General features: G+C 44.9%; 1 protein-coding gene across 3 annotated transcripts in view; it reads left to right on the forward strand.

Moving 5' to 3' along the window:
• The first annotated feature begins 2,298 nt into the window (after positions 1 to 2,298).
• LOC148026006 (phosphatidylcholine:diacylglycerol cholinephosphotransferase 1-like) overlaps positions 2,299 to 14,558 on the forward strand; it is a 29,669-nt gene continuing 17,409 nt past the window's right edge. Inside the window, exons 1-3 of one of the 3 annotated variants that reach the window (XM_087692180.1) lie at positions 2,299 to 2,716; positions 2,840 to 2,924; positions 3,070 to 3,227. In XM_087692180.1, coding sequence (XP_087548306.1) covers positions 3,090 to 3,227 — 138 coding nt within the window. In that variant the 5' untranslated portion in view covers positions 2,299 to 2,716; positions 2,840 to 2,924; positions 3,070 to 3,089. Of the gene's footprint in view, positions 3,228 to 14,558 lie in introns of all 3 variants that reach the window. The other 2 variants (XM_087692179.1, XM_087692178.1) reach the window with 2 other exon arrangements.

Consider the following 14,558-nt stretch of genomic DNA (forward strand, 5'->3'; position numbering starts at 1 on the left):
TGCTTTTCCTCCAGTACTAGGTGGGAATATGAAATTAGGGATGCCTTGAACACTTAGTGGGAATGTAATGCCAAGGACACAATGGGAATGGAACAAGGGGTATGTAATGAGCACACGATAGGAACATGCCTTAGAGTTTATGTGTTCAAGGGGAGCAGGATGAGAGAGAGAGAGAGAGAGAGAGAGAGAGAGAGAGAGAGAGAGAGAGAGAGAGAGAGAGAGAGAGGATGTGACGTGGAGTGATGGAGATAGGGGTGCCCTTTGAGCCCTCTCTTCTTTGCCCTTGCAACTCATCCAGTTCTTTCGATGTTATCTCATATGGCAGCTTCTACTCAGTTGGCTGGATTGTCGCTTCCTTCTGGACAGCACTTCATTAGTCAATCCTTGGCTGATGATAGCTTTATGATTTTGCATGCGGACAAGGATAACCTTCGCAAAGCATTGGATGTTTGGGCTCTCTTTGGTCAGGCGTTCGGCCTTCGCATCAATGCGTTGAAATCAACCATTCTCAGTTGCATGGAGTCAAATTTGCAGTCATTGGACTGGCAGGGTATCGTTGTTCCTCGTGGCTCCATTGTCAAGCATCTTGGGTACCCTTTGGGTGTTGATGTTCCCCCAAAGCAGCTTCTGCAGTGGATTTCTCAGAAACTGGAGGCTAAGTTTCTGTATTGGAAGTCTCAGGCCTGGCCCTTCCATGTTCGCCTCAAAGTAGCCCAGACAATTATGTTGCCAATGCTTACATATTTCTTGCCATTGTTGCCCTGGACTACTACGACTCTGAATGCTCTTACTCAGTCTATTCGTTTCATGCTATGGAAGAAGGATTCCTTGCATGCAAGTATTTCCTAGATTTCTTGGTCGCATGCGTGCACCCCCAAACGCAAGGGCAGGGGGCTATTTTAGATGCCCAAACTCACAAGCTGGCACTCCGTTGGTCTCTTTTCCGCATCATGTGCTCGGATCATCATCCATGGGTCGTTATAGCCCGTTATCCTTGAGGATCATGGGCTTCTGCATGGCAATACTCAAATCCGGAGTTCTTGGTGGCATGTTCTTAATGCTGATTCGCAGTTCTCCAGTTCTTCTTCATCGCTGCTTACCCATTTGGTATGTTCCTGGAAACTGGTCCTCCAGAAGGCTCAATGGCATCCAGCGGAGGATCGCTTAGCTACTAATTCTTTTCAATTGGAATTGCTGGCAGTCTCGCGGTTACTTTCATGGGAAGGTAAACACGAGCTTTGACCACAATTCAACCGGATGGCACGTTTGGGCTTAACTTCAGTCGCGGATGCCACCCTTGCCAGTTGCAATGTGCTAATATCGTTTCGTACAGCTAGGAGGCTTTTCAGGATCCCTCGTGGATATAGGCATTTATGGGAACAGCTTTTGATGGTGCTCCAGAGTAGACAACCCTTTCCTGCCCTTGCTTCGGATCATCCCTGGCAGGATTGGGACTTTGAAGGCCGGCTGAATTTAGGCAAAGCTTCCGCTAACCAACTATATCATCTTTTGATTAAAGATCAACAATGGCTGGTTACTAAAGCAAATACTCTATGGGGATTGCGTAAATCCCGGTCATGGTGGAGGGCAACTGTGATGGAGGGCTGGTTGAACAAGACACCCTTCAAATATAAGGTCTTTCTTTGGAGGGTGATGATTGGTGGTCTTCCGCTTGCTTCAGCTCTTTCCAAGCGATGAATCTCCAACGACAACTGTTTCTTTTGCACCACTAGTGTGGAATCAGCCCGTCACCGATTTATTTCTTGCTCCATTGCTAAGAAAATCTGGTCATTCTTGTCAGCCGTTTGGCGAGCGGTGGTTGGTTTCTCGCTACGCCTCTTTGATTGGGTTTTTGTGCAGCCCAAATACCCCACTCCAACACAGCCACATATGAAGCTCGTGTTTCACTTTCTTCGATATTGGGACTGTTGGCATAACTGGACCATTCGGAATGCGTTTCTTTTTTATTCCGCCTATAATGTTCAGCGGCATATTGCTAGGCTTAAAGGTCTCTTGTATTGGCAGCTAGATCTTTTCCAGCATTCTGACATGCTCTCTCGGGAGGACTTACGTCCCTGGCATATGGCAATTTCCTCTGCGTCTTTGCCATGACTTTGTAACTCTTAGTACTGGAACCTTTTCACACGATGGCTTAGTGCCATCATGTCTCTTGTAATCAAGTAAACTTGTACTTTTTTCGTAATTAATACAATTACCTTTTACGATAAAAAAGAGAGGATGTGACGTATGCGTGCAGCCTACTACCAGCCCGCCTCTTTTGACTGTTGCATGCATGTATGGAGGGCGAAGAGAGAGAGAGGCACTTGGCATGGCGGAGTCGTGCTTGCCTCTGTTCGCATGCACGGGCAAGCAACCTGTCTCTCCGCCATGCACAACAGGGGCCAAGCAGCAGCATTGCTCCCTCGCAAACAAGAACAACAAGATATCTTGCCTTGACTGTGATTATTAGGCATCGGTCTCTCTCGTGTTCACCGCGGCTCTTTGGCTTATATAACGTCTTGAGCATCTAAATCTATGCACTTGCTGATCTTCGGTTTCGCCACCACCAAAACGCAGAAGCTTAAGCGTTTTTGTTTTTAAAGGCACCTTTTCCTCCATCGCGACAGTGATTAAAGTGTGTCTGCATCAGTTCCAGGGCGACTTGATTGGGTAGCTCACCAGTAATCACAAGAAGATTTCTCATGGGAGAACACCTGTAAGCAGAATCGGATGCGATCAAGCAAGCACACCCTATCGCTCATTCGATTTTCTGATTGAAGTCCCAAAGCATTTTCCATTTCCTCAAGCTCTTAAGCATCAATCTGGTCATGATTTGCAGAAATCGGAATCATAGACTGACGATCAGTTTTACCAAGCCCTTTGCCGAAGATCTATTTTGTCATCCCATCTCTACTACTAAAGAGGTGGCGTGAGGGTCAGATTTGCTTTCCGTTATGGAATCTTATTATCAGGGTTCTCCCATTTTGTTTGTTACTTGCGCGATGGCAAGCTGGGCTTTTGCATCTCTGATTGCATTAACACGATCACACCCTTTGCTGGTCTTTCTAGGCTTTGCACTGATATTTTTTATGAAGATGGAGTACACTATGGTGATGGTCGGACCAGGTTTTCAGCCTCATGATGTGGGCTTTGATTACACAGCAAAGTTGCACACATGGTTGGCACGCAATCCAGCTTGGAACTCTGCACTTGCAGCAGCTAACACGGTACTTATCCTTTATTTCTAAAAGTTTCTGGTCGAAACAATTATGCTTACACAGGTTGGGTAGTAATTAGTTTTGTTATAGATCTTTGACTCAAGAAACGGCACAAGATGGTCGAAACAATTATGCTTACACGGGTTGGGTAGTAATTAGTTTTGTTATAGATCTTTGACTCAAGAAACGGCACAAGACAATACTTCATGGTTTACGTAGACTATCAACTACGTGATTTTGCTCCATTTGGAGAAGAATGCACCGTTGCTTAGTTACAGAGGTGGTTATTAAAGATTTGTAAGGACCAATTTGGCCAGTCCGAAGTACATGACTACAGATGGACTGTTTCGTGCAGATCAAGGTACAACTGTATCAATCAGTCCAAAGGTCACATGTGACTGATGATATAGTGAGTTTGTGTTGGATCTGACAAAACACCTTGTAGAACCTGAACGCCCATTTCCAAATCAGATATGTATGCCAAATACCATACTATAGCCATTTTGGAAAGGCAAATGTCTACCTCTAGTCTGCACAACATGCTTACATTGATTTGTTAGAACCCTGTAATAGGATCCCAGTTAATATAATATTTAGGATTGACTATGGATGAGTTGCTTGGGAAGCAGTTGATTGGACGAGTTATGCAACAGTTGAACTGCTTGATTACGAGCTGATCCTCAATGGCCTAGAGGATCTATGTTTTGTTCGAGGCTATGTTTCTGCTTGAACAAAGCTGTGTGAATCAGATTCAACCATTTTAGGTTGGTTGTTTGTGATATATTTCTTTCCAAAGTTGTCTAGAGGCGGTTTATGTGCATTCTCAGCCATTTGGAGCTCTATTTTCAGACCAGGATTCTGAGGTGTTTGAAACCATTGTTTGCTAGTTGTGGAGTTGGCAAGAGGAGGGCTATCTTCAGCAGATCCTCCTGCTTTTCTCTTCTTTTCATTGGTGAGAATTTTGGCTGAATGCCCAACATCTTAACTCAGAAGGGGAGATATTTTTTTCCTTCCTGTGAGAGGGGTGAGCCCTTTGCACAATTGTGCGTTTTGCTTGTGGCTCTTTTGTCTAACTATTTTCTTTCTAATTCTGTGTGATTGATTAAGTGGATGAAATAATATCTGTCACAACTATTTTCTTTTTCTGTGTGATTGATTAAGTGGATAAGAAGGATATTTGTCACACAATCCTTGCCAAGTTACATTGGTATCAAAGCTTACGCTCTTCCTTCTTGTGATAAGAAAGTGACTAAGGGGATAATTATTATTGTTTTGATATCATGAGCGATCAATCTAGGATCTAAGGGAAGACAAGGAACAATTCATCATTTTCCAAATCTTATAGAAAAGAAATAGGTTTTGTAGTACCAAGAAGAGAATCATCAAGACTAAGAATGAGGAGTCTCAAGGGAACAATCTATACCCAAAACGGAACCCTCTTTGGATTCTTATTTGTGGATCCAGCTTGGCCGTTTGCCTGAGGATAATAGAGCGAAGATTTCCGATGGATGATTAGGAAGGTGGATAGGAGATGAGCTATCACTTCATTGATGAAGTGTGTCCCTCGGTCATTAACAAGTTCAATGGGGCAGTCGAATCGTGAGATCACTTGCTTTCATAAGAACTTGGTAGTGGTCCTAGCGTTGTTTCTTCTCGTAGCACGTGCTTTTGTCCATTTTGTTAGATAATTGGTGGCAACAATGATGTATTTAGCTTATGAATACTGTGCCATAGGACTAATGGGTTCGATCAAGTCAATCCCCCATTTCTCGGAGGGTTGTCGTGCAATGATTGGGATTAGCTCCATGTGATCCTTAAAAATAGGGGCCTTAGTCTGTTGGCACTCATCACAATGCTTTACGAATCGTGCTGCATCTTGGAAAAGAGCGGGCCGCTATAGCTGGGACTACAGCACCTTGCGGACTATCGTATCCCCATTGAAGTGCCCTCCTGCGATTCCACCGTATGCCTCTGTGAGTACGTCATGCATTTTATGCTCACACACACGTGCATAGTAACTCATCTTGCCCCAACCTATAGAGTTGGCCTGCTATCGACTGATAGGGTTGGATCTTCAGGACGAGTGGCCTAAGTCGGGCCTTTTCTATTGGTCGTTCAGGTAGTCCGTGCTCAAGTACGTAAACTATGTCATTCGCCTAATATGGCATCATGTCGGCTCTAAACAAATCTCTTTCGTTAGACAAGTTGAATAGATACGCATCTGGCAGTTCATCTACAATGCCTTGTTCAATAGCTTCTCTTGTGGGGATGTGAGACATATGATCAGCCATGTAGTGCTGCTTCTTTTTACATACCACCATAGAGAAGTCAAAATCTAAAAGCAGTGGTCATCGAGCGATGCGTCTTGTAGCACAAGGTTTATTAACAAGATATAACAAGGCTTGATGGTCAACAAAGAAGGTAAAAGACATAGCCAAAGGATAATGCCGAAATTTCTTTGCATCCTAGGGCATGTAGTATCGAAGAACGGCATTGCCACAGACATCTCGAAGACCAGGGTCATTGTCGATCTTCCATCCCCAACTGATTACAAGGGCGTTCAGTGCTTCTTAGGCCATACAGGGTATTATCACATTGAAGCTATTGATCATCTTCGAATGGACCGAGGAATGCCAACGCACATATGAGGAACTAAAAAAGGCTCTCACCACTGCACCAATTCTACAAGCCCCAGATTGAACACTCACGTTCCATGTGCGTATTGATGCTTCGAAATTCGCTGCAGGAGCTGTGTTGTGCCAGCCTGGTGAACACAACCTAGATTACCCAGTGAGCTTTGCTAGCAAACAACTCACTAAGACCGAAATAAATTACTCAACAACGGAGAAGGGATTCAATGAGAGACAATATAGATACCATTCAAAGACCACTCGGAGTCTGTCTAAGTGTTCCCTCCAAGTAGAGTGAACACACAAGTCATCCACAAAGACCTCTAACTCCTTCCTAAGCATATCTTTGAATATAGTACACATCAGTTGTTAAAAGGTAGCTGACGCATTAAGTCAACCCAAAAGGCATGACTATGTAGGCAAAGATGCCCCATTTAGAGGCGAATGCGGTCTTATGCCTATCATTAGGATGCACTTGCACCTGATTGTGTCTAGAGAAGCTGTCCAGAAAACTATAGGCCTCTTTGCCAGCCACTCTCTTGAGCATGTGCTCAGTGTACGGCAATGGATAGTTATCTCTCTTCGTAGCCATGTTTACCTTCTTGTAATTGATGCATACTCTAATCTTTCCATTCTTTTTCAATACGATGACTATGGGCGAAACCCAGTCCGTGTGCTCAATTTCGTAGATGAATCCTACTCTCATTAGTTTGTCAATTTCTTCCCTGACGGCATGGGCATGCTTTGGATTTATGGGATACGGTTGCTGCTTGATCGGCATTGCGTCTAGTGTCATGGGTATGTTGTGAGTCTCTACACTCGGTTCTACCCCTTTGAGCTTTTCTAGGGACCAAGCAAGGACATCTATATATTCTCGTAAAAGAGCAATGAGACTTACTTCCTCTTCCTTAGTCAAGTCATCCGCTATAAAGATAGGTCGGGGTGTCTCTCCTTCCCTCATAAAGCTGCGGATCAGCCTTGGAGCGCCGATATCCCAACTTCAACTGAAGAAACTCAGGGGTGACTGGTGAAAGAGAAGACTCTGAATCCGAAGAAGAATCTCCATCAAGAGGCTCTGGCTTCAAAGGGACTGTCTCCCCTCGAGAGCCCAACTCTCCCCTAGATCTCCAAGGACAGGGTGCTCCTCACTCCCCTCTGTGGCTGGTACTTCCACGAACCGCACATCTAGGCTCGTGTAGACATCCCGCTTAACGGGATTAAACAAACGATAACCTTGGGATTGGGAGCTATAGCCAACAAAAACCTATCATCGGGAAGCCGCCTCAAACTTATCACGCTGCGTCTTCGGAATGTGCACATAAGAGTCACATCCAAAGATCATGAAATAAGAGACATCAGGCTTAGTCCCGAAGTAAGCCTCAAAAGGTGTCATCCTGTCAACGGCCGAAGTGGGAGATCGATTAAGGATGTGAATTGCGGTAGCCACTGCCTCGGCCCATAGAAACTAAGGTGTTTGTCAGTGCTCCATCATGGTGCGTGCCATCTTGATCACACTTCGTTTCTTCTACTCCAAAATGCCATTCTCTTGGGGAGTGTTGGTGTTAGCAAACTCCTGGTGAATGCCCCTATCTGCACAAAAATGAGCAAACTCATTAGACATAAATTCACCTCCCTTGTCTGAACGTAAGGTCTTCAATCACCGGCCAGAACGGTTCTCCTCAAAGAGAAGCCAATCCTTGAAATGAGAGAAAGCCTCCAACTTCAAAGTCAAAAAATAGGCCCAAGTCATCCTGCTGTAGTCATCTACGATCAACATGAAGTACAAGCTCCCCTTCAGAGACTCGGTCCTCATCGGGCCACAAAGATCCGTAGATACAAGCTCCATGGGTGAAGTAGACCTCCTAGAAGCTTTGTTGGGAATCGCATCCCGATGCAGTTTCCCACGAATACAAGAGACACGTGGCTGATGGCTCACCACTATGTCCGGCAAGCCTCGGACAAACGAACGGTTCTCCTCAAAGAGAAACCAATCCTTGAAATGAGAGAAAGCCTCCAACTTCAAAGTCAAAAAATAGGCCCAAGTCATCCTGCTGTAGTCATCTACGATCAACATGAAGTACAAGCTCCCCTTCAGGGACTCGGTCCTCATCGGGCCGCAAAGATCCGTAGATACAAGCTCCATGGGTGAAGTAGACCTCCTAGAAGCTTTGTTGGGAATCGCATCCCGATGCAGTTTCCCACGAATACAAGAGACACGTGGCTGATGGCTCACCACTATGTCCGGCAAGCCTCGGACAAACGACCCTCGTGACGGCTTCCGAAGATACTCGTAGTTTAGATGGCCAAACCGAGCATGCCATAGCTCGGACTGTGTCTGAGAAGTAAGAAGAAGAGAAGTAAGAGCTGAAGAAGACTTCAATTTGTAGACTCCATTCTCCTCATACCTTGTAGAGAAAACCTTCCTCGATCCACGATCAAGGACTCGAATAGTATCACTTTCAAACTCCACCAAGAGGCCAAGAGCACAAATCTTATGAACCGAAAGTAAATGATACCCCAATCCTAGCATATGCAACACCTCAGAGGTGTGGGTACCACCACGTCCATCTTGAATAAACTGTATCTCACCCCGCATAGCAATAGACACAGAAGAGCTGTCTCCAATGAGAATCTGCCCACGCGAAGGTCGCAAATTGGCAACACTAGTGGAAGGAGGAGTCATGTGCTGTGAGGCACCACTATCCACAATCCACTCTCAAGCCTAGGGAGCTGTCATCGCAACATCTGAAGATTTCGGTGTAGAGTCCTCAATGACTGCCAAGTGTAGAAGAGCAGCTGATGAGGGTGCAGCCACCGCTCCAGGGTCCTTTGTGTCCTTCTTCTTGGTATCCTTTTTGTCTTTGCCAGGGCAATCCTTCTTCCAGTGACCGGTCTTTCCACAAATATGGCCAGTCGATTCCTTCTCCTTGTTCTTCTTGGATTTGTTGTCCTCCTCCTTCTTTTGGTCCTTCCCCTTCTTCTGAGAGGCTTGACCAACCAATGCCTCCGATTTGGAAGCACTCTGTCCCTTCAATTGTTCCTCCTGGTCCAAGACCATAGGAACCAACTCTTCCCACCAAAGAGTCGACTCCCGCCCTGATGCAATAAGAGCGAAATAAAAAGTACCGAATTGTGGCGGCAACTGGGATAGTAAAGTAATCGCCATGTCTTCGGAGGAAATAGGCTTCCGCGCATTTTGAACCTGCATCTGAAGCTGCCGAAGCTTATTGATGTGTTCCCGAAGCGAAGAAGACTTATTCACGGACAAATTCCTCATCTGCACCTCCAAAGAAACCCTCTTCATCAGGGTCATCCGGTTGTACATTTGTCGAGCTCCAGCCATATCTCACGAGCCACCGTCAAGTGCTCGATGTGAACTATCACGGCTATGGTGCAAGACAGAAACAGAAAAGATCGAATCCTGGCATTCAGTTTGTTCCAATGAGACTGGGCCTTGGTCAACTCCGCACGAGCATTGGAAGAGAGTTTGGACTCATCCCTCACCCAAGGCCTGTTAATCTCCTCCATCACCAGTTCCGCCAAATCATAAGACTCTAAAATGGCCAACATCATTACCCGCCAAATACGGTAATTGTCACCATCAAGCTTTTGATCCGTTGGAAGAGCCGGTAGAACAAGCATCTTCCTGTCCATGATCGCCTGGAACTCCAAATCAGTCTCTGTAGACATATTAACCTGCAATACCTGCACAAACACAAAATCAGCCCCCTCTGACTATGAAAACGCAGCCTTCTAGGGCTGGTTTCTCCGTTGCCCAAACCTTCTTCACCCGCCGGAGGTAATGAAAATGTAAAATCTGCAATGGAAGGCCTCAAATGCAGTCTTCCTCCCCTTTGAACAGCAATAACCTGCAGCAAATTCACCGATTAGACTCCTTTCCCGCATGCCCACGCTCGCTTCAGCCTTGATCCGATGCGCAGCCCTCCCGCTCGCCCTCGAATCCTGGAAACACAGCCTTGTGTCACGCTGAAATCTCCTCTTCAGATAGGTTCAGTCCTCAGTCAGTCCATCTTCACCGCTCTGATACCATGTCAGAGTGTAGCGATACGAAGCGTAGGACAAAGATTGAGAGAGAGTGAACACAAAGAGAGAGAGAGAGAGAGAGAAAAGGAGACAGTGTAAACGCAGAAAATCTACGATGTAGTATGCTATATAAAAGTGCAGAAATACACAAGGGGGTAGAGAAAATATCTGCGTATGTTTCCGACTTGATGACCTCGATCTCCGTCAGTCCGAGCACAGTCTATCTCAGCCAACAGATCTCAAGATCAGAATCTAAAATTACTGAATAATGTGTAGTGGAGTGTGCCACAAAACCGGCTATAAATAGCCGAAAAATAGGAAATAACTGCAGCAGGTCGGTTGCATTAAATGCAGTCGACTGCAGTAAAAAACTGTCCGATTGCAGGTGCTAATGTGGCACTTGCTGACATGGCACTGCCATTCGTACTGTCCAAGAAATGACTGGCTAACATTGTGATCATTGTGTTTATGGGAAGCATGCACAGACGTCTCATAAACGGTCTCTTTCATTGAAATCTTTGCCTCTAGAGTTAGTATATTCCGATGTCTATCAGACGCCAGGGTTTCTCTAGGAGAAAAGAAATACTTTGTCACATTTGTCGATGATGCTACTCGGAAGGTATGGGTTTACACTATTGGTAGCAAGGACGAAGTGCTTGGCAAGTATCAAAAATTCCTGGCATTGGTTGAGAGCCAGACTGAAAAGACACTTTAGTGTCTTTGCTCTGACAACAGTGGGGAGTATGTGTCCAAAGCCTTTCAGGCATTTTGTGACAGTAAGGGGATAAAGACGGAGCTCATTGCCCCTCATAATCCACCCCAAAATGGAGTTGTAGAGCGCATGAATCAGAACATACAGGATAAGGTCCATACGATGCTATCTCATGCCGCATTACCCCATGGCTTTTGGGCACAAGCTGTTATGACAACCATTCATCTAATTAACAGGTCATGGAATAGGTCTTTGGGAGGGGAGAGTCCCTCAGGAGAGTGGTCGGGAAAGCCACCTTCTTATGCTCATTTGCAAGTGTTTGGCTGTAGGCTTTTGTGTACACATGGAAAGAAAAATGCAGTAAACTGAAACCAAAGTCCTGTAAATGCATATTCCTAGGATACGGTGACGAGGGTGAGATGGGGTATAGACTTTGGGATCCCGAGAAAAAAAAGATAGTACGGAGCAATGACGTCATCTTCCATGAAGATCTCAAGCATAAGCAGCCCGAGAAGACTAAGGAAGTCAGGAGAGTTGTTTTCACGGAGGATATACCTTTTAGACAGCCATTTGTGCCCACTGGAAAGCAGTGTATACCTGCTGTAAATGACCCTGAAAATGCAAGCAATGGTACTGGAAATTACCAGCAAGGTATTTCCCAAGATGATCCACAGTTGCAGCAAGAAAATATTCAGTTAGGACAACCAGCAGGGACTGGACAGCATGCTGAAGTTTCAGGACAGCAAGCTGAAAATGCAGGTTTGCAAGTTCCACAGCCTGCAAATGCTAAGCCTTCGCTCCATAGGTTGACCCAACCATCAAGGCCATCTGACAAGTTTGTTCCTGGTGCACAGTATGCTGCAGATTATGTCATGGTTACTGACTGTCGTGAGCTGTCATGCTTCCAGGAAGCAATGACAAGACTGGACAGCAAGAAGTGGTTCAAGGCCATGCTGTCAAAAATGGAATCACTTGATAAGAATGGTACTTGGGACTTGGTGCAACCGCCTAAAGGGCAGAAAACTCTTCCATGCAAGTGGGTTTACAAGATGAAGGTCACTTCTGGTTCTTTGCCAAAGTATAAAGCACGTTTGGTTGCAAAGGGATACAAGCAGGAACATGGAATTGACTTTGACGAGATCTTCTCTCCCATAGTCAAGATGACTACTCTAAGAACAATTTTGGGCTTGGTTGTAGCTGAAGATATGGAGCTCATATAGATGGATGTAAAGACTGCATTCTTACATGGTGATCTACATGAGGACATATATATGCAGCAGCCTAAGGGTTTTGTTGCTAAAGGAAAAGAAACCATGGTCTGTAAACAGAAACGAAGTTTCTATAGTCTGAAACAGGCACCGCATGAATGGTATCATAATTTTGATACTTTCATGCAGTCTCAGGGCTATCAGAGGAGTCAAGTTGTTCACTGCTTGTACATCAAGAAGGCAGCAGATGGCAGCCTGATTATCTTGTTTTTGTATGTAGATGACATGATGATTTCCAGCAGGGATACTCATACTTTGGATTCATTGAAGCAGAATCTACATTGAAGCTCTGACATGAAAGATCCTGGTGATGCAAATCACATTCTTGGGATGCGGATACTCAGAGATAGGTCAAAGGGTAACTCTATCTGTCTCAGCAAAAGTATGTCTCCAAGATTTTGCAACGTTTCAGTATGAAGGGGGGAAAAGCAATTGGAGTTCCATTGCCTCCATTTGTGAAACTCAGTGTAGAAGACAACCCTACATCTGATGATGAAAAGGCTAAAATGGCCAAGATTCCGTATGCTTAAGCTATTGGCAGTCTGATGTATGCCATGGTGGCTACATGTCCTAGCATTTCCTTTGCAGTGGGGGTGGTTAGCAGATACATGGAAAACCCTAGCAAGAAGCATTGGGAAGCAATGAAAGGTATTATGATATACCTCAAGGACACAAGGGATTTGAGCATCTGCTTTAGTAAGCAGAAAGCATATGTCGTTGGCTTTATGGATACAGACTATACTGGACATGCAGATTGCAGGAAGTCCACTTTAGGATATGTGTTTACCTTCACAATAAGATCTGTTTCTTGGATATCTAGGCTACAGAAGTGTGTTGCACTGTCTACTATTGAGGTAGAGTATGTGGCTGCCACTGAGGCATGCAAAGAGGCCTTATGGTTGTTACGTTTGGTTGCTGAGCTTGGTATCACTAAGATTCCTTTCCTCCACTATGATAGTCAGAGTACTATCATATTAGTACGGAACCCTGTCTTTTATGCAAAGACAAAACATATACATATGAAGTATCATTTCATCAGGGAGGTACTTGAGAGCAAGAGCATTGAACTAGTCAAGATACACACTGATGATAACCCTACAGACCTTTTCACGAAGGGTCTCCCAGCAGAGCAATTTGCCCATTGCAGAGAGAGATTATGGGTATTGAATAGGTATAGTCTCTTTCAGCTTTGTACATACTTAGACTTAGCTGATTTTTTTTCGTCTACCTTTGGGCACATTGCTTGTAGGGGGGAGATTGTTGGGATAAAGGGCGATTCCCAATGCAGTGCCTGTGCCCGCCCTAAGGGCTAGGCTTGTACATGACTTATATACGTGTCTGAAAACTTTATTGGGTACTCTTGAGTACCACAAAACTACTGTATCATTGCGTTAACCCCAGCTCGAGATGGAAGCAAAAGAAGTGAAATGCGACAGAAATGGAAGAAGCAGGACGGAGAACAAGCAAAGGCACAAGGACAACCTCTAAAGTCAAGTTAAAGGCAAAAGCGCATTTTTAAGTGAAGGGCACCCCAAAACTTTTGTAAAAGAGTGCCAAGCTCCCTCCTATGCAAATTGTAAAAGGGTAGACGGGGCATAGGCTAAAGAAATAGGCTAAGTAGAAGGGAATGGAAAAGAGAATCTTGCCACAATGCCCAGTCATGTAAAAAAGGGGATGGGTGTCCATGGGGATTTTAGGGCATGTATATAAAGTTCAAAAAGTAAATGAGAGCTCATTCTTTGGTGTGTGGCAACAAGCTCTTCTTCTCCTCCTCTTCGCTTTGCTTGTTTGTGTATGCTTAAGAGAGGGAGTGTGAGAGTGTGAGGGAGTGAGTGTGTGAGGACGAGGAATCAAGTGAAGCTCTCCACCATCTCCTCTCTTCTTCTTTTCTTCTCTTCTCTTGTCTTGCAGCGGCTATGGAGAATGAAGCTTGGAGGTGGAGGCTTGAGGATGCTTGATCTTGCATCAAGAATCGTGGAGCTAGCGGTGTGCTTGAGGAGGAGGCAACCCATTTGGGCATCGAGGTAAGCTCACTATACCCTAGTAGGATCGTAGGCGCATCGGCTAAGTGAGAGATAGCCATAAGTGCTCACTTGAAATGCTTGAACGAATAAGTGGTCCATGGTTCTTGAAAGTTAAGCATGAGCTCCCGGGATTCTACATTTTGGTTCTGTTGCCGGGACCAATGGATTCAAGCTTGAGCGCTTGCGCATCTCAAATCAAGCATCGAAGTAAGGGTTTTTTCCCCGAATCGGAGCTTGAGATAGGCAGGAAGTTTTGGGTTTTTCAATCTTCACAGTAAGTAAGTATTTTGGTTATTTTGATGACTTGATGATTAGGAGAGTAGGAGAAATCATTTCAGTACTTTGCTTTCGATTCTTGTTGTATTTAGAGTAGGTTAGGATTAACGAATTGAATTGGAAAAGTGTAAGGTTTGCTACTGTAAAATAGGCCCAAACAAGGCACAAATAAAGAAAAATGGGAAAAAAAGAGTGCTCAAGGGAATTAAGATCGATAAGTGAGTGATTACAAGTGGCAAGTCCTTTGCCAAGAAGGGATTTAATAGCCAAAAGGCCAAGGGAGAGCTCATTTGAAACCCTAGTTGTGTGTGTGTATGTGTGTGTGTGTGTGTGTGTGTGTGTGTGTGTGTGAGAGAGAGAGAGAGAGCTCCATTGCGTGGATTCAC

Source organism: Lygodium microphyllum, chromosome 14 (assembly GCF_053477565.2).
Source record: "Lygodium microphyllum isolate KBCC chromosome 14, Lygodium_microphyllum_v1.1.10, whole genome shotgun sequence".
Taxonomy (NCBI): domain Eukaryota; kingdom Viridiplantae; phylum Streptophyta; class Polypodiopsida; order Schizaeales; family Lygodiaceae; genus Lygodium; species Lygodium microphyllum.